Consider the following 18,347-nt stretch of genomic DNA (forward strand, 5'->3'; position numbering starts at 1 on the left):
CATGAGCACCACCACCACCCCAAATCTATGGTGCCAGGCTCGCTCCTAGGTGCAGTGGAGACATACCCCTAAGGGCCCTCACTGTCTTCTATTTTTGACTAAGGATAATGAAGTCTGTGCATTTCTCCTCATGTTTTGATGTCCCATGTTTCCCCATAATTTGTGAACTCATTCATATTCAGAGATATAAAGATGACTAAATTGACATTAAAATTCTGGCTTCACAGTACTAGGAACAGCATTCATATTTTACAACATATAACAGGACAGAGCCTGAGGCCACCACGCAAAGAACTTAATTCTCAAATTTGGGATGAAAGTAGGTAATATAATGAAAAATGCCAAGTACCTTCTACTTTGGAACACTGCTGAAATCAGTGCACATCCTTTCAGTTGGACTTTGGGGTGATTTCCAATATTTTACAGTTTGGAGATATCGGAGTTTAAAGGTGCCAGATGAACTCCTGATCCTTGTCCATTTAAACCACTGCTCTAGGTAACACAGTCTTCAAAAGGAGTCTGTTGCACCCCTGAACATCCTTGTTACCTGACCATTGGAGTGGGACTGACACTAGCCTCACAGGAGACCTACCTCCTTCCCACTAGCAGAGGAGAGCAAGAAATTAAAAAGGGGGAAATATGTAGCCTGAGCAGCAAGAGTAGCTTACTGGGCTATTAGCCACACTAAAGTATACATTCTATACCCAGTGCACATATGCTGAGTAGACCACAATACCTGAAGATACCAAACAAAGACAAAAGAAAAGCAGAAAAAACCCTCTATAACTATTCTTATTAAAACCAACGAAAATATTCCTAGGTCAAACTGTAGATCTGTGATATCAAAGATTAAAGTAGTCAAATTACAGAAACACTGAAAGCAGCTGCAGGAAACACTCCATAAATAGCTGCAGAAGTCATTGCAATGTTTCCTGGTACAGGATTGCACCCTGCATTCTTTTCACAGAATAAATGTAATCAGTGTTATACATGAAGGGTCATATTTGCAAAGCAGACTCACTGTGATCTCTGTAAATTGTATGCACAGTTTTATAAACACAAATCAAATCACTCTTGATCTACTTGATCTGTGCATACAAAATTGAGGACAGAAATTTAGAGATCTTTTCCTATTTATAGAAAACAATAGGGAAGACCAAAAATAAATTGAATGAGTAATGAAGAAAGGTAAATGCAAAGAATAAGTCCAACAGGATACCCAAATTGTAACTCCTCATTTCCAGGGATGAGGTTTTCATCTTATAAATTTACTCCAGGCAGGGAATCAACCTATAAATTCCAGTTCTAATACATTTTTCACTGCCATGAACTATACATATTCTAATACATATAGATACAATTTCTAAGGCCCAGATACAGGAAAGCATCCTTATTCTGGACAGCACTTAAGCACGTTTGTAGCTTGAAGTCAATGAGACTTAGCAACATGCTTAAAGTTATGCATGTACTTATGTGCTTTACTGAAGCAGGGCCTAATTACATACAAGGGAATTTTTCATTAATAAAAACAAAAAATTGTTTAGCGCCATCCTTTTGAATGTCTATCCAAACTGGGCTGATACTCCAAGCATTTTGATGCTCTGCTATTCCCAACAGTGAGAATGGCATTGTTAAATTTATGTGACACAGAAGAAATCAACTAGAAACACGTTTTCCAGTTTATTCTAACAAAATGTATTTGTTTCACTGACAAGTTTTGTTATACTTGATACTTATCAAAATGTCCAAAGCTAACAAGTATTAACAGAACAAAAAAATCTTGTTAACTTTAACTTAAGGGAACATTGAAAAGAAGTAACAGATACTCAAATGCACTCTCAGTGCATAAAATCTCTTAAAAATAAGTGTAAACATAAAATATCACACTGCATATTTGACAAATTTAACACTGCTACATAATCAGCACCCAGCCTCAACCTATTCACTAGAAACCTTTCTAAACTCATATCCCCTTACACTGTATGCATTTCACATCTAAACTGTGAAATCTCACAAAATGCAAACTCCCCCCTCCCACAGATAACAGAACCAATCACATACCATCCCCAGTTCAGTTGCCTGTTATTACCTAGAGACCTCTATATTTTGCTATATAGAGCAGAGACTTGATCCTTCCACATCCTAACTACCCACAATGATCAAAGGATGACAACCTATCACATATTAATCTCCATATACAATCCAGAAATAACCCCCTTTCCAAAGGCACAAAAGACCAATGTACTCCATCCACCCTTTCTTTACAGAATGAAAAATCTCTTTATACCTTCCCTATTCACCCTCCCATTACTGAGTCAGATACAGATACTTTCCAGATACAGATCATATGTCCATATTCATCTACATCGTTCAACACACATAGGCCGCAGATCTCAAGAGCTCCTCAGGTCTCTGCCTCTCCTCACCACCCCACTGCCTCTCCCTAATCTTCAAGATTGAAGAGTTGCACAATATTCCTGGCTCCTGCTCCTTTCCTTCTAACTGGCAGTTTAGGAGATCACAGGATCAGGATCACTAGGTGCCCTGACCTCATACTGCCTTGCACAACTTAGGGGATATCTCTTCCTAATGGGAAAGCTTTGAAATGCCATCAGTTCCTCACATTCCCCATCCTGTGAAGTGGAAGGGTGATACACAGGGATCCCGTTCCTTTATTCAGTGTCCCATAGGCCACATGGGCTTTATAAAGTGTGCATCAATATACGAAACAAAACCAATTTTTGTAAATAAGTCTTTAAAAAAGTTATTTTAAATAGTGTTAAGTCCTAGATGTTAATGGTATTTTACTATATGTAAAGACTGAAGTTTAACAGTTAAGCTTTTTTTGCCTAGAGGGACTTCAAAAAGCAGGCATTTTTTGTAAAAAATGTACAAGTGCACCTTTAAGCCTCTGTCATCTATTAATGGCTTGACAACCCCCCTTCAAACTTAAATAATTTCTACATACCCTGAAATTAAATCCCAAAACCATTTCTTGTGTGAAAAGCTATAAAGGGAGTGAATACAGGGACTAGAACTGAAACCTAGCTACAATCTTAACTAGCGAGCTGATACTGGAATAGATCTATAGTAAGGTAATTTTTAAGAACCCTCAACTCAAAAACATTGTTGCACTTTGGTGAATAAAACTGTGTACTTTGGAACAACAAAACCATTGCTGCAAACAGAAACAACATCATTACTAGATTAATCACACAAGCCTGGACTAGATCGCCAGTCCTTTAGGTCCAAATACACAAGCCCCAGTACGTGAGCTGAAAGAAAACCAATGCCAAATGCCACAGCGCACTATGAAAGAACTAGTCTGATGTGCCTAATTTGCAACCAGCCACCAGAGGGCAAACTGTTCAAACACACTAGCCGTCACAATTAGACACCTAAATAGTTAATTTTGTGTAATTTTGTTCAAATACAGCTTTCTGCAAGGATTTTTAAGGATATTTAAATATGCAGATATTTGATAGGATAGTAAGAAGCTATTTTTGAGCCAGAAGGACACAATGGTATGTTAGACAAACCACACGTCAAATAATGACAGTTATTTAACGGCAATAAAACAACAGCGCAGCCAAGTAAAGCTGGCAATTCATCCAAACCAACTTCCCTAGCCAAAATCTTTGAGTAGCTAAAAACGACAGTTTATAATGGAACCTGGTTGCAAACTTAAGCCCTGATTCTGCAATTTACAATGCACAAGTCTGTGATACTTGCAGAGACACACACAACTTCAATGGGGCTCTGCGTGAGTATAACATCCCACCAGGGCAATGTAAATTGCAGGACTGGGGCCTTAATGAAGAATCAGCTGTTACTGTGATCGCAACACCTGTATCACCTGAAAAATGACCAGCCCAGCCCTCTTCATACCTGGGAATGCTATAGAAATACATCAGAAGACGAGCAAGCTCTGTAGTTGTGGAATGTTCACTTGACCAGATGGTATTTCTTGTGCAGACTTGCACCACTGCTCTGCCACCCCGGTCCCGGCTTCCTAACCAAATAAAACACAAAAAGAAAAGCCTTTGAGAAAGCATGACTGAGAACGTGCGATTTTGAAGTGTGTGTGTCTGGAAAACGACAATGCAGAAACTCTTAAAAGTGAAAATCAATGATTTTCCATCCCCTGCATTTACCTTATTATATAGATTGTGATCACAAAATTTCTTAATCAGTGTGACGATCATTCCTACGTATTTAAGTTTCTACTAGTGATTTTGATGAGCAAGATATCTAGTTGGTGTAAATTGGCTTGACTCCATTGAATGGAGTTGTCAGTTCATACCAGCTGACACTAATATCTTCTGAAAATAACTTTTTCTATGGCAATCAATTTAGCTTGGTTATCTTTAAGAGATCTGTGTATATATACTATGCATGTGTGTGTTTATGTTTCATTTATCATCAGGCACGTTGTTATCTGTAATTACATACCACATAGAGAAATTACTCCAGACTGCAGTAATTCCTGGTTGATTTCAAGTAATCCGTTTGGTAATCTGTGGCAAAGGTCTCCAGCATTTCTAGACAGCAGCTCACTCTCGCAATGGAATAGCTCAGGAGATGCATTTGTAATTGTGCTACACTCACCCTGGAAACTGTTTCTTGAGTCTATTACTGTTGAGTGCGGAGGAAAATCTGGCCAAATGAAAGACAACTGGTTAAAATTTTTGCTTTTCTGTGTATTTGAAACTTGCTCTTTAGGTAGCTTCCTATCAACATGTAAAAATTAGCATGTATTTATATATTAGCATATATAAACAGAACAGAAACCATACATAGATTACATTAAAAATAAATTAAAAGAACATTACAGCTGTAAAGTTAAGCTCTCAGAAGTTAGGAAATTTCAGAATGAAGGTTGCCTGTCAGACCTGTGCATATGCATGATTCAGTCTAATTATATGATCATAGAGTATTTTCTCCACAGGATCCCTGCTACTCTCAGTGCACAGAATCCTTCTGTCCCTGGCTCCAGTCTGTTCCTATCCTCCCCAGGCTCCTATGTCTGTTCCTCTTCTGCTCTTATTCCCCATTCCCAGTTCCAGTCCCTGTTCCTGTCCCCACAACCACCACAGCTTCAGCCTCCCTACTATACTCTTCACCTCCAGACATTCAAGTCAGGCTGTTCCTTCTTCTCACTGGAGAGCCAACAGGAGGCAATCTCCCTGCTCTCAGCTCTTGTGCCCAGCACTAGTGGCCCCTGGCAGTCATGAGAAGCAATTGCAGGGCAAGTCCCTTGGCTGGAGCATACAGGCTCTGTGGGATGGTGCACAAGCATGCAAACTGAGTAGATGTATTGGGACTGAGCATGCTCAGTAAGGATGGAATAATCAAAGAATAATGCTGCTAGCATCTAATAAACTTGCACTAAGCATGTGGGAACTGAGATTTTCAAAGGTTTATAGTTTGGCTAATTTGGAACAAAATTTTACAGGAATGGCAACAGGCATATCACTGAATAATGGTGACCACCTCTACCAAATTTCAAGTCACTGCTTCAATGCATGGAGGTGCTGCAGCTTGTCAATCAATATGTTATAATAATTTTGTTAATGAATATGGACAAAACAATGTATTTTCCCTAACTTTGTTATTGGAAATAGCTAAACTGCTTTAGCGGAAACATCTGGAAAAAAATTCAGCCTGAGGCAGAAACCCATCATGGAAAATTTCAGCCCAAACAGTTGCCATTTGGCAATGTTATAAGCAACCAAAAACAGGGTTTTAAATTGGTGACCCTTAACTGTCGGTGTAGCTATCAAGTCTTCATATGCTAAAGCTTGCATATTAAATTGAATGAAAAACACTGGGATTAATGTCACATTAAGTTTGAGAAACAAAGCATCCAGAAATCTGGAAATTTCAATCTCACCTCTGCTATATTGTATTTATGCCTTCAAATATGGTCAGGGCTTAATTTGTGCCAAGGTTTGCCAGGGCTGAGCCTCGACACCTCTAGGCTTGGCAGTTCATAGCCCCGGCATCTCTGGGTTTCCTGTATCAGTTATGAAAGTAAAATAATTGCCTGAGCCAGACATAATTGCTTGAGCCCAGGCACCTCTTTCATTACAAATTAAGCACTGAATATGGTCTCTCTTTATATAATTATAAATTATTGTTAATATTATAGAAGCAGTGATAGCAAGTCCATAGCCAAGACTGCATTCAGATTTTTTCTTTTAAAACATAAAGCAGGACTAAAGCTCCTGCAATATTAATCCTTCAGGGAACAATTAATTGCATTATCCATTTCATTTTTAAAGAAAATATTTACAGACTTATGCAGAGCAAATATTTTTAAATGAACCCTAACTGAAATGGTCCTGAGCATCTTGCTTTTTTTGGCTCTCTGTGGCTAAAGAATCTCAATCATCACAAACACCATGCTTCTCACACACACATAAATGCAGTTCCTATGAACTCTCACAGATAGACCACTTTTCAAATATTTAATGTTAACACAAAGCAAGTGATTCCCCTAATTCATCATTCCTTTATGTGGCTCCATAAAGAAAAGCCAATGGAAACGGCCAGGATCAAGCAATTACTTCTTTTCTCTGCGGGTGTCCAGCCTGCACTGAGGCTAGGATCACTTGCAGGCAAGCTAGGGTTTGTCATGTCAGCTCAGTTTGGCTGCCATTTTCCACCTAAACATGCCCCTTTTCATTTTACAGTCTTTAATAGCAACAGGGAGCAAGCAGAAGGAGGGAGATTTACAGCCACATTGGGTTGACACAGCCCGCTTGCATTGCACCTCAGCAGCAGCAGTAATATACTACAGTGATGCAGGGAGGCCTATAAATAAATAGATTACATTAGATAGTAGGGAGACACTGGAGCTGATTAACTTCTTTGTTTCCTAGGCAGGAAAACCACTCTGATGATCCATATTTTTACGTGTACATAAATATACACAAATACACAGACAAAATGGAAAGCAGAGGAAAGAAACAGGAAGAAAAGTTCCTTGGCTGATATCCCACATTTTGGAGATGTCTGCGTCCCACAGTGCAGCTCTCAAATGTACATCGACAAGAAACATGGAGAGCTCAGAGTTTGCTAACTTGGAAAGGAAAATTCAGCTGGAAAATGGCTATTTTCAAACATCCGAAAGACTATTACCAGCAGGAGAGAGAAAAAACAGGAGTTAAAAGCTATAAAAATACACAGTACTTGACATCCTCCCATGGCACTTTATATTACTAAAGGATTATAGATAAAAATCAGCATTTATGCTGGTGTTGCTAAATGAGCAAAACTGAGTTAATTATGGAATAACATTCTTGGCACAACGAAGCAACAAATGGCAGTGTAGTTGACTCATTGCCAAACTTAAGCTGCAGCAAGGCACCTAATCAACTGCAAAGAAGAGCAAGAACTATATAGTGGCTAGGGCACGGGACTGGGAATTTGGAGACTTGGGTTTTGTCCCTTGACTTTGCCAATGTACTTCCCATGGCCTTGAAAATCATCACTGTAATACATCATTTTATTGTTACAAAAAAAAAATAAAATAAAAAATAAATCTGAAAATGGCTTTAGCCAAAACACCACCACTATATGCGTGGGACAGTTGCTCAGTTGGTACAAATCATCATAGCCCCTATTAACATCAATGAAGCGGATTTACAACAGCTGAAGAACTGGTTCAGGTTATTTATTTGGAAATGTTCTGAGACATTGAGACTGGCAGATGGCTGCAACTGTCTCTGCAGGACTTTGCAGGGACATTAATGCCAAGGGTGTGTCACAGCTGAAAAATATGCAAGGTGCTTGAACCCTCTAAACTTTCACTGGGTGCAATGCCAGCTGAGGGTGCGCAGCACTTTGCAGGATTGGGCTCTGCGTTTTCAGAGGAACCACTAATCTGAAAGCAAGGCATGAACATAGGTTTATATTTTAGAATAGTTTATAGTGGCATCATTTCGATGCTTTCTGGGATGTAACTGGTTGAAAGTACTTTATCTGTGGTTGCTGGTCTATTCCTTCTTCCAACCGATGAAGAGGAGGTAGAAATCATCTCTTCCCATAAAACATATTACAATCACTTTGATGAGAAAGTTTTAACTCTCTCTCTATCTTTGCATATATGCTAAGAAGTCTTCAGGATCTCTGCTGCCCCACCTAGGTTCCGCAGCCATAGGGACAAACACAAACCCTGAGGGAGCCAGACTTAGGAGTCTGCCCCAGGGCCGGCCTTAGGATTTATGGTGCCCTAGGTGAGATTATTAAACTGGTGCCCCTGTGCCTGATCTGCTCTTAGCAACACAAACATAAGCTTACAGTATTGGAAAACTTGCCACATTCACGTTATTAAAACCAGTTTAACTTAATTAAGCACACTGTAATGCTGATGGACTAGCACTAAAGAAGCAGCACTGTAGAAAAAATTCTGATGACAGAATGATGCAAATTTTTTTTTAATTTATCAAAATTTTATTGGAAATTTATATGAAGAGGTATTGAAACAAAGATTTGTTTTTAATTAAAAGCAATCTTTCTGGCTTTTTTGGCTGCAAAATCAGTAATAATGTCATCGTATGACAAAGACAAAGTCGTGTCTTGTTCGATTGCAAGAATAGCAAGACCAGTTAAGCATTCCTGACTCATTGTAGAGCGGAGATAGTTTTTAATGAGCTTTAGTTTTGAGAAACTCCGTTCTCCTGACGCTACTGTTACAGGAATTGTCAGTAGAATACGAGTGGCAATGTACACATTAGGATATATGTCAACAAGTTTGCGGGTATGAATAAACTGTACAATGTCCATCACCGATTTTGCATGTGGCAACATTGATGACAGTGTACTCAATTCTTCGTACAGTTCAAGTCCATTTAAATCAAAACTATCACCGTGCTTCAGGAGGCTCTCTAGGTTCTTGCACTTTGTCATTAGTTGCTCTTGTTTTCCTATTTCGTTGAATTTAGTTATGTCATACAAAAATCCAAACTGTTCATGGTGTACTTGCAAGGTATTAAACCTTTCATCAACAGCAGATACTGCTTTATCCATCACAACATTAAAAAATTCAACCTCAAATTTCTTTTCTGGATCATCTATGGGCATGATCTGCTGTACAGATTCTTCACAAAGAAGTGTCCCTGGCCTTTTTAACTCATATTAACTATGTATTTACTTTATGAAAGTTGGAGAAAACATTGTGAAAACGTAAAACATTGGCTGCCCAACTTCTGGGCTGGCAAAAGTTATACTGACTCACAGGGAAAAAAAAAAGCAGGAGAAACTTAGTACAACATATGGTCACTCTATACCAGGGGTTGGGTCGGCAACCTTTCAGAAGTGGTGTGCCAAGTTCATTGTAATTTAAGGTTTCTCGTGCCAGTAATAAATTTTAATGTTTGTAGAAGGTTTCTCTCTATGTCTATATTATATAAATAAACTATTGTTATTATCTGAGGTCTTGGCCACCGGTTCTGCTCAGGCCACTGCCAGCTGAGTAAATGAAACCCCAAACCGGCAGCGGGCTGGTGGTTGGAACCCTAGACAAGGATCCCAGGCCCTGCTCAGCCCACTGCTGGTCTGGGGTTCTGACCACCAACTCCTGCCAGCCAGGATCCCGGCCGCCAATCCCCCCTCAGCCCGCTACCAGCCTGGGATTCTGCTCACCCAGGCTGGCAGGAGGCAGAGTGGGGCTGGCGGCTGAGCTCCTGACTGGCAAGGGGCTGGCAGCCGGAACCCTGGAGTAGCAGTAGGCTGAGTGCTGCTGGCACCCCAGACTGGCAGCAGACTCAGCTACTCAACCCCCCATCGGCCCTGCTCAGCCCGCCACCAGCCCACTCAGCCCGCTGCCGGCTGAGTGAATGGAACCCCAGGCTGACAGCAGGTTGAGTGGTTCAGCTGGCCTGCTCAGCCCACTGCCAGCCTGGGGTTCCTTGGGGGTCCCCAGGCCAGCAGCAGGTGCTGAGTGGGGCCGATGGCTGGTATCCCAGCTGGCAATAGGGCAGCAGCTGGAACCCCAGAGCAGTGATGGGCTGAGCCGCTCAGCCTGCTGCTGCATACCATCAAAAATCAGCTCACCTGCCACCTTTGACACGTGTGCCGTAGGTTGCCGACCCCTGCTTTATACACTAGTAAGGAGATGAGCATATTACAGTTGTTAGAGGGCTCTTATCAGGAGTAACAGGCTATAGGAAAGTCAGTCAACATTTTTTGTTTCTCTGATGAAAACTGGCCCACTCCTTGCCTCAAACCAAACCTGTCACTAATAATTGTCAACAACTTAATTTTCTGTTTTTGGCTAAGATATTGATTTTTTTTAAAATAATATTGAAATTGGATTCAGGATTGTTAGCAAGAATTTTTGGCAAACAAAGTTGTTAAATGACAATCTAAATGGCAACACAGTACTGCTTTCAAGCTTGGCTCACCCCCCAGCCCGCTGGTCCAACAGCTGCAGTAGAGGAGGAGATAGGTGGAAAACTGCAGGACCCCAAAATCCACCTCTTGGGGTACAGAGTGGCAACAGCAGCAGCAAACCCTCAGGTCCAATCACACGCCAATGGGTACCACCACCAGCCTTATGGACCATGGTGAAGTTAGCACAGCATCTGATCTCAGGGACAGGGCACCCATGGAGCCACAGCAGCTCATCCTGCCCTATGCAGCTCCCCCCGGATGAGATGGATCGCTGGCAGCTGCCAGCCCGGGGGAGAGGCGCTCCCCAGCTAGGGTGGCCAGATCCAGATGTCCTGATTTTATAGGGCCAGTCCCGATATTTGGGGTTTTGTCTTATATAGGCACCAATTACCCCCACCTAGAGTGACCAGACAGAAAGTGTGTAAAATCAGGACAGGGATGGGGGGAGGGGGGGGGGTAAAAGGAGCCTATATAAGAAAAAGACCCCAAAATTGGGACTGTCCCTATAAAATAGGGATATCTGCTTACCCTACCCCAATCCCGATTTGTCACACATCTGGCTAACCCCATCCAAACCCTGTGTGACATTCCAATTCTGGCTGCCTGCCCAGGAAGTGAGTTACTTTCACTTTCATTCCTCAGCAAGCAGCCAGCCTCCCCTCCCCCCACCTTCCCCCAGCACCTCACCCAACCCAGCCGTGATGGAGGGGAGGGAGGAGAGAGAGAGGGGTGCTCCTGGGGAGGAGGGAGAAAGGAGGGGGTGCTCCGTGGGGCAGGGGGGAGAAGAATGGATGTTATGGGAGACAACAAAGGATACTGGTTCCAGAGCCACAGAGCCTGCCTCACCTCACCTCAGCCGGGGGGAAAGAGTCACACTCACAGGTGAGCTCCTTTCCCAACCCCTACCTCCTCCCCTTCCCAGAGACCCCAGCAGCCAATCCCCTCCCTCAGACTGTGCTGCATTGGGCTCTCTCTAGGACCCAGCAGCCCTGCTTCTACACTGTCTGGGCTGCCTGCAGAGTGGTGCCCCCAGGCAGAGTGAGGCCCTACGCGACTGCCTATTCTGCCTATGCCTAAGGACGGCCCTGGTCTGCCCTTCCCTAGGCAGAAAGTGTGACTCCACTTTGCCAACTGCCATGTATAGCAATTGGAACAGGCCAGGGAAAAATGCTAGGGGAGGCAGTCCAGCCCTGTTATCCTGGGGGAGCAGAGACTATTCCATCTGACTGACAGACAGACAGAGGGAGTGGATGAGCCATGCTTCATGAGGACAGCTCTGTTCAGCCAGAGAATGAAGACAAGGCCACCAGGTCAAAGATAAACTCTCCTGCCCCACTAGCAACTAAGATAGAAAGTAGCAAAAAATCTCCCATGGAACTTCCCAAGCTAACTGGAAGATGAGATGGAAGAGATCTCAGCCTAAACCTGCTCCCTATGCTGCTGGAGGTACACAAGTTTTGCTACCGCCCTGGAGCATGAGCTTTCCATCTCTACCTGTCATGCAGCTCTGTGATCTCCCATCTAAACAAGGCTCTAGCACTCAGAGGATATAAAGCAACATGATGTAGAGCCAGTGTATGTCACCATCAGAGGCTTGCAAGCCCCTTACAACAATGTAAAGTTAGGTCAAGATTTGGCTTTTTGATACCATTGTCAGTTTTTACAAAACATGGCTCTATATCCTAGTGTAAACCATTAATCCTAGCTATGATACCATTGATGTACGTCACCATGAATACAGATTGTGTCAGAAACAACAAGGAGTTCGGTAGCACCTTAAAGACTAACGGACTAATCTGTTAGTCTTTACGATGCCACCAGACTCCTCATTGTTTTTACGGATACAGACTAACACAGCTACCTCACGGTGATTTGGATATTAATTAAATCAAATTGTTCACTGGAAGAACGACTGGTGAAACCCAGCAGCCTTCTCACTCAAAGACTATAAAAACACAATAGCAGGGTGTTCCCAGTTTCAGTACTTGTACTCCAAATTTTCAAGACGTTATCCCACATTATCTTAGGTGCTAACCCATGGCATTACAGAATAAAACACCACCAGTAGATTAACAGAATCTGAAATCACCAGTGGCAAATGCCCTGTTCAGAAGCTGTGAAATCATCTGAGATTTCTCATCACACAAACTGGAACTGGGAGGAGGGGGAAGGAGAGCAGGGGGAAGAGAAAATCTCTGTCCAGAAACACCTCTCCAAAAACACCCCAATGCATAGCCCAAGATGCTAATAAAAATTATATACTACAAAACCCCATTGTCTTGCTATGATGCTGAGCAAATAAATAAATATTTAAAGAGGATTTTGTCTTAGAAATTATCCATTTCTAAATAAATAAATAATGACAACTTCTGCATTTCCCTTAGACTTGCAAGCATAACCTCTGAACTCTAAATGAGGAAAAAATAAAACTCTAACTCCCAGAAGCTGAATCTGTGACCTCAGTCACCTCTGCTGCCAATCTTAAAATCAGTTGACCATAACATGACAATTTTTTAAGCAGAACTCCACACTGAAGTCAATAGGAAATGTTACTTAAAAGCTTATGGCATGTTCTGGCCCACTGACTGACATTTTTATATTCTTATTGTGGCTTGATTCATGTTTGAAGATAAAGTTGACACTGTGATAAATACATTACCTGAAAAATAAGAACAAAGAAATGATGCAGATCAGAAAAGACCACACATTTATGAAGTTTCTCTGTTGCTTGAATGCCATCAAATTACATAGAAGCAGTCTTGTAAAAGTCTATCAACAACCATTAAAAATATGTTGCACACTATTTGTAATTCAATACCATGTTTGTTATAACTAACCACACACTTTCCCTTATTTGAAAAACAGGCTCAGATAACTTAGTTTGGGAGGGCAAAGGTTACTCTGGGATAATGACTGTTTCATTAGAAAGGTGGTATTCATGGTTTTCTCAGGAATGCATTTCACAGCTATTTAACACTTACTTTTCCATTGACAATTTGCATTTAAAGGTAGTTGATTTTTTTCGTACTGATTCAAACCACATGAAAAGTAACTTGAGTTGTTTTTATGCTATAAATACAAAGTATGGAGGATAAATTCCAGGCCTTCACTACATGCCCAGCATCTATGCTTTTGGTAATATCTGTAAAACACCAACTGACTCCAAAGACATTACATGGGATTAACTGAGAACAGAATTTCATACATGTTTCAAGAAGGTTTTTTGTTGATCTCTGATCAATTTTTTTAAAAGTAGAATATACAAAGCATTCTGAAAAGCATATCTTAAAGCAATGGCAATAAAATAAATTCACTTTAAGTATTAAAACAGTAGTAAAATAGATGTGAAATAATAAAACATTGATGTCACTGCTATTTGTGCTTTAAATCTGAGCTTGGAAAGCAGAAAAAAAAGTAATTTTATGTACGAAGATTATATATGTTGACACAGGCAAGCTAAAGATTTTATAAAAAATAAAATCCATGGTGTAGTTTGTTTTTTACCTTCATCCTCCTTGTTGCATTTGTTGCTTTTCATAGTAATGAATAAATGACCATTGGAGTCAAACTTCCCCAGTCTTAAAGCATGTCCATTTAAGAGCTTTTTAGGGTTTGCACTTGCTGAACTATCTGAGAACAACCTTGGACTGTGATCCTTACCATGTGAACTCTTATGTGACCTATCTAAAGACCGAGACCTTCTCGGTCCAGCCCTGCAATCTGCTATCAAGAAAGTTTCATGAAGCATAGGCAGTTTTTCTGAGGCCTGTGAACAATCTTCAGGCCTTAGGACCTCTGTTGTTTCCTTCTTTGGTGCAAGTCTATCAGCAAGAGAATCTTCCTTCTCAATTTGTTTCTCACGAGATTTGCTCTCAGAGATTCTCAAGTCATCATTCACTTCACATGAGTCCACTGTCTGGTCTGAAGTCTCCTCTTCTACAATTGACTCCTCTGAGCTGGAACCAAGATTCATTGGGTTTTGCAAAGCTTCCATGTATGACTTTCTAAACAAGCGCCTTGTCTCAAAATATGAAGAATCCCTGAGTTGTCGTCTTCTTGGACAAGGGCTGCTCAAATCCGTGCTGAAAGTTATGCTTTTGATGCTGTTCTTTCTCTCCATTATGGGCGATAACGCGCCGTCTTTTAATACTTCAGGTGTCATTTCAGGCTCAGTGGCCTGTGGTAAAACCCTCTCTATCATGCTGGGGCAATCCTTAGTCAACGTGCTGAGATTTACATACTCTCCTTTGCTCTCCTCAGCCCTACCTTCTGCAGTATGAACTGAACTATACACTTCACTCCCTTGGTTTCCATGATTATCGGTAAGTGTTGCTTCTATGACAGTAGAGCCAGTATCATTGGAAGTGGAACTGTCATGTGAACTATTGCTCTCCATGGTCTGTGTCATTGTTTTCACATCAGTATTATTGCTGATTAACTGATCGAGGAGAGAGCTACTGGAATAATTATGCAGGATTGTTTCAGCTGTAGGGACAAAGATAGGATTCACTATATTCTTCCAAGGTGTTCTATATACAGCTGGGCCAGTTGTAAGTAAACAGCTTTGCAAGGGAACACTCTCCCTTTCACAATTTACATTTTCCAAAAATTCTGCTGTAAAAACACATCCATACATGGTCTCAGGTACAATAACTTCTTCCATTCCTTGTCCATGTTGGGAGAGGCATTTTAAAACCAGCTTTGCTGACTGCTTCCCAGCCGGAAGAATTTGTAAGTAGAAATCCCCTGGTTTCAGACGGACTCTGTGAAGAGATGCTAACTGTACTACCACTTTTTCATGGATGCACAGTGGCCAGCCCTCATGGTAGAAAATAAGACCAGTGTATTTAGCCTGTAAAGAAAAGAGAAAGCAAAATTTCTGAGGAAAAAATCTTTATCTTGGACGACAGCATTTTGTTACAAATATAAAAGAGTGAGGTCAAATTCTGCACTGACTACTCCATCATTGAGTCCCATGCAATTAGACAGGGCTATAAAAGGTTCGTATAACAAACATAACACAATTTAAATAGTGTGTCTTAAGATAAGGTGATATGAATATTATGCCTCTTCCCACTAGAATAAGCTATTAGTTTAGTGTTACATCATATCTTGCAGCCTAATTACATTAATAGAACTGATAATAGTTTCAGGAGAAGGTAGATCTCTGGGGTATAGAAAAAAGGGCAGCAATAGGCCACACACAGACATGCAGATAGGAGCCATTAGGAGAAAGCTTAAGATAAGCAAGAAGGATAAAAATGGCAGCAAAAATAAAGGAATGGTAAACTCTTCCCTTCTAACCTAACATTCTGAGTCACTATTGCTCTGGGCATTCTCACAGTCAATGAGAAGCAAAATGTGGACAATACTGCCCATGATGTGTAATAAAACATTTTTCAATGCACACACACTACAAATTTCCCACACTGATATTTAAAATAGTACTAGATATATACTAGCTGGTGGGTGACAGGAAAATGAGGGAGGGGCATCAGTGAGATCCAGGGTAACATTCTGGTAAAAAGTCCAAGTCCCACTCTGTCTATAGTTGCAGGGAAGGGGGAGGATGCTGACCCTGGACTCTGCTTAGGGAATTTATTTTTCATATTAACCCCTGGTTTGCAGGTGTCTGATAAATCTGCAGCCCCTCGCTCTGCCAGCTTAAAAGGAGTTATTTCTCTTTCCTCATTTCCCCACTCCAGAGTCTTCAGGCTGTTGAGGCAAAAGTATGTCCATTTCTTCCTCTAACCAGTGACCCAGATGCTGCTTGGGTGTGAGAGGGATGTCTCTGCTACTGTATCCACTTCCCACCCTCTTGGCTGCTTTGAGGGGAGTGGAGGGATGTCTTTAATATTAAACCCTTCCTCCAGCTTCCTGACCATTGTAATGGCGAGGTTTTTCACTACTGAGATTTTCCTCCCCTATAAAGAACTTCAGTACCTACCTCTGATGCTACTAGAAATTTCCCCCAAAAATCAGCAGAATGAAAATGCAGTAGTGCCAACCCCAGGCATTCAAAATCATAACACAGGACCACAAAAATCACAAGATTTTAAATATATTTGCGGTTTTATTTTTGAGCACTTAGGGGTAATATTTACTACTTTTTGTCTGCCGCCATGAGGGCTAGAAATTTACCTTAAAAAAGAAAGCCAAGCTATTCTCATATTCACATGACTGTAGGAGTTGGGGCTTTAAGTAAAATATCAAATATCACAAGACTCATGATAAAACTGTGGAAGTTGGTAACACTAAAACTGATGTGATTCTTTTCAGCATCACTGCTGCCCACAAGACGGTCACCTGGGCAAAGCTAGGAGTAGCAGCAGAGGTACTGGAGTTGTCTCGGCAGACTCAGAAAGACAGCACAGCACTGGGTCACTTTTGAAAGGTTTTGTTTTACAGCCATAAGAGCTCAAGAATTAATATTTTTTTAAATATAACAATGAAAGCTTAAGTTTTGCAGTAATTGAAAGTGTCTTAAGACCTATAGGGAAAATTTTCTACTCTTTGCTAGGGGAAGGGTTTGGATTTTTCAAGCTTTGTACTAACATCAACTATATTTTTTGCACTTGAAATCAAACTAGTTCTGTTTTTGAGCAACTTGCAGGAAGTTTTAGAATAATCTAATCAGGCATTGGGGGGAAAAAAAACATTAAGAAGGAAAACCAAAGAGTTAGGAAGCAGGAAGGGACTTTGGGCTTGAAAAGGGGAGCACACTCTCTCTTTCCCACCTCCTTGGGGAATATGGTCTTATCTCCTTCTTCTTTGAACTTGTATGTGTAGGTCCCACCCAATGATTCTCTTACCATGTCCCATGGAATGCTGAGCATCCCACCTGGCTGGAGCTCTCTCCCACCTGGCTGGGTACACCCTCCAGTTTCCCTATGCCTGCATCCCTTTCTCAAGAAATTCTCCCTACTGAGCCTCATAGAACAAAATGTTGTCTTGGAACTAAACACTGAGTTTGCCTGGGCAAAAGGAGTAAAGCACTGATCAGTTCATTCTATCGGCTATGCAGAACACTGCGCAATGTCTGCATGCTATTATGCTGAGCAGAGGAATGCATGAAAAAGTGGCCTTTCCTTTCTGGGGATGTGTGAGGAGCATAAAAAGAATAAACCTGTGATTTCACAGATAATTGGTAAATATGGAGAGGTATCAGAGTAACCAAAAGAAAGAGGGTCTCCAGGAACTATGTCTATGACACCTTTATCTTGAGGAAAGGGTGGGGTGGGGGCAGAGATGGCAGAGGAACTTGAAGTTCACTTTACACAAAGATTCATTGTTTGTAGTTAAGTTCCAAATATTGGGAGAGCTTGCTTGAAACACCCTGTTTGCTTGCCAGGAATGGAATATGTTGGTCTCCAATTTCCGTTCACTCTGCACAATCTCTCTTTTTGCCTATATATCACTAATGACAAATGACTCTTGCCATTTGGAATCACCATTTATTTTCATATATGCCCAACTGCCTCAAACATTCTTTTGGATTTAAGACTTATTCAACTAATGCCACAGTAACAGCAATACATAAAAAAAACCCAACAACAACAAAAAAAACCCTAGCAATAAGGTTACAAGAGTGAAGGAGATGCATATTCCCTTCCCCTTACTAAAAAAAAAAAGCCAATAATACAGGAACGAAAAATCAAGACTGAATGTTAGCTCAGGCAAAAATGCACCTGCTGCAGAATCCTCCTGCATCTGAGACTAACTAATACAGCATAAAACTGACAGGGTCATAACATATAGGCAGAAAGATTTAAGGACTGTAGCAGCTGTAAATACAGTAATTTATACAAACGGTGCTATCTGACATAGGGAAAGCTCTGCATGTTTCAAGAAAAGTTATTTTAAAATAATCTGACCCTACACAATCTTGCTTCTTTCTATTCAGTTTCTGTTAAACTCCTTATTAGTGGTCACTAATGTTAACATATATA

General features: G+C 41.1%; 1 protein-coding gene across 6 annotated transcripts in view; it reads right to left on the minus strand.

Annotated features, from left to right (window-relative positions):
• PLEKHG4B (pleckstrin homology and RhoGEF domain containing G4B) overlaps positions 1 to 18,347 on the minus strand; it is a 222,456-nt gene that overhangs the window by 67,207 nt on the left and 136,902 nt on the right. For all 6 annotated transcript variants that reach the window (XR_007772354.1, XM_050938129.1, XM_050938126.1 and 3 more), the window contains 3 exons: positions 13,903 to 15,250; positions 4,453 to 4,656; positions 3,889 to 4,012 (listed from right to left, as the gene is read on the minus strand). Coding sequence is in view for 5 of the 6 variants with exons in the window: in XM_050938129.1 (XP_050794086.1) it covers positions 3,889 to 4,012; positions 4,453 to 4,656; positions 13,903 to 15,250 (1,676 nt within the window). In the remaining variant the exon portion in view is untranslated. The remainder of the gene's footprint in view (positions 1 to 3,888; positions 4,013 to 4,452; positions 4,657 to 13,902; positions 15,251 to 18,347) is intronic.

Source organism: Gopherus flavomarginatus, chromosome 2 (assembly GCF_025201925.1).
Source record: "Gopherus flavomarginatus isolate rGopFla2 chromosome 2, rGopFla2.mat.asm, whole genome shotgun sequence".
In the NCBI taxonomy this organism is placed as follows: domain Eukaryota; kingdom Metazoa; phylum Chordata; order Testudines; family Testudinidae; genus Gopherus; species Gopherus flavomarginatus.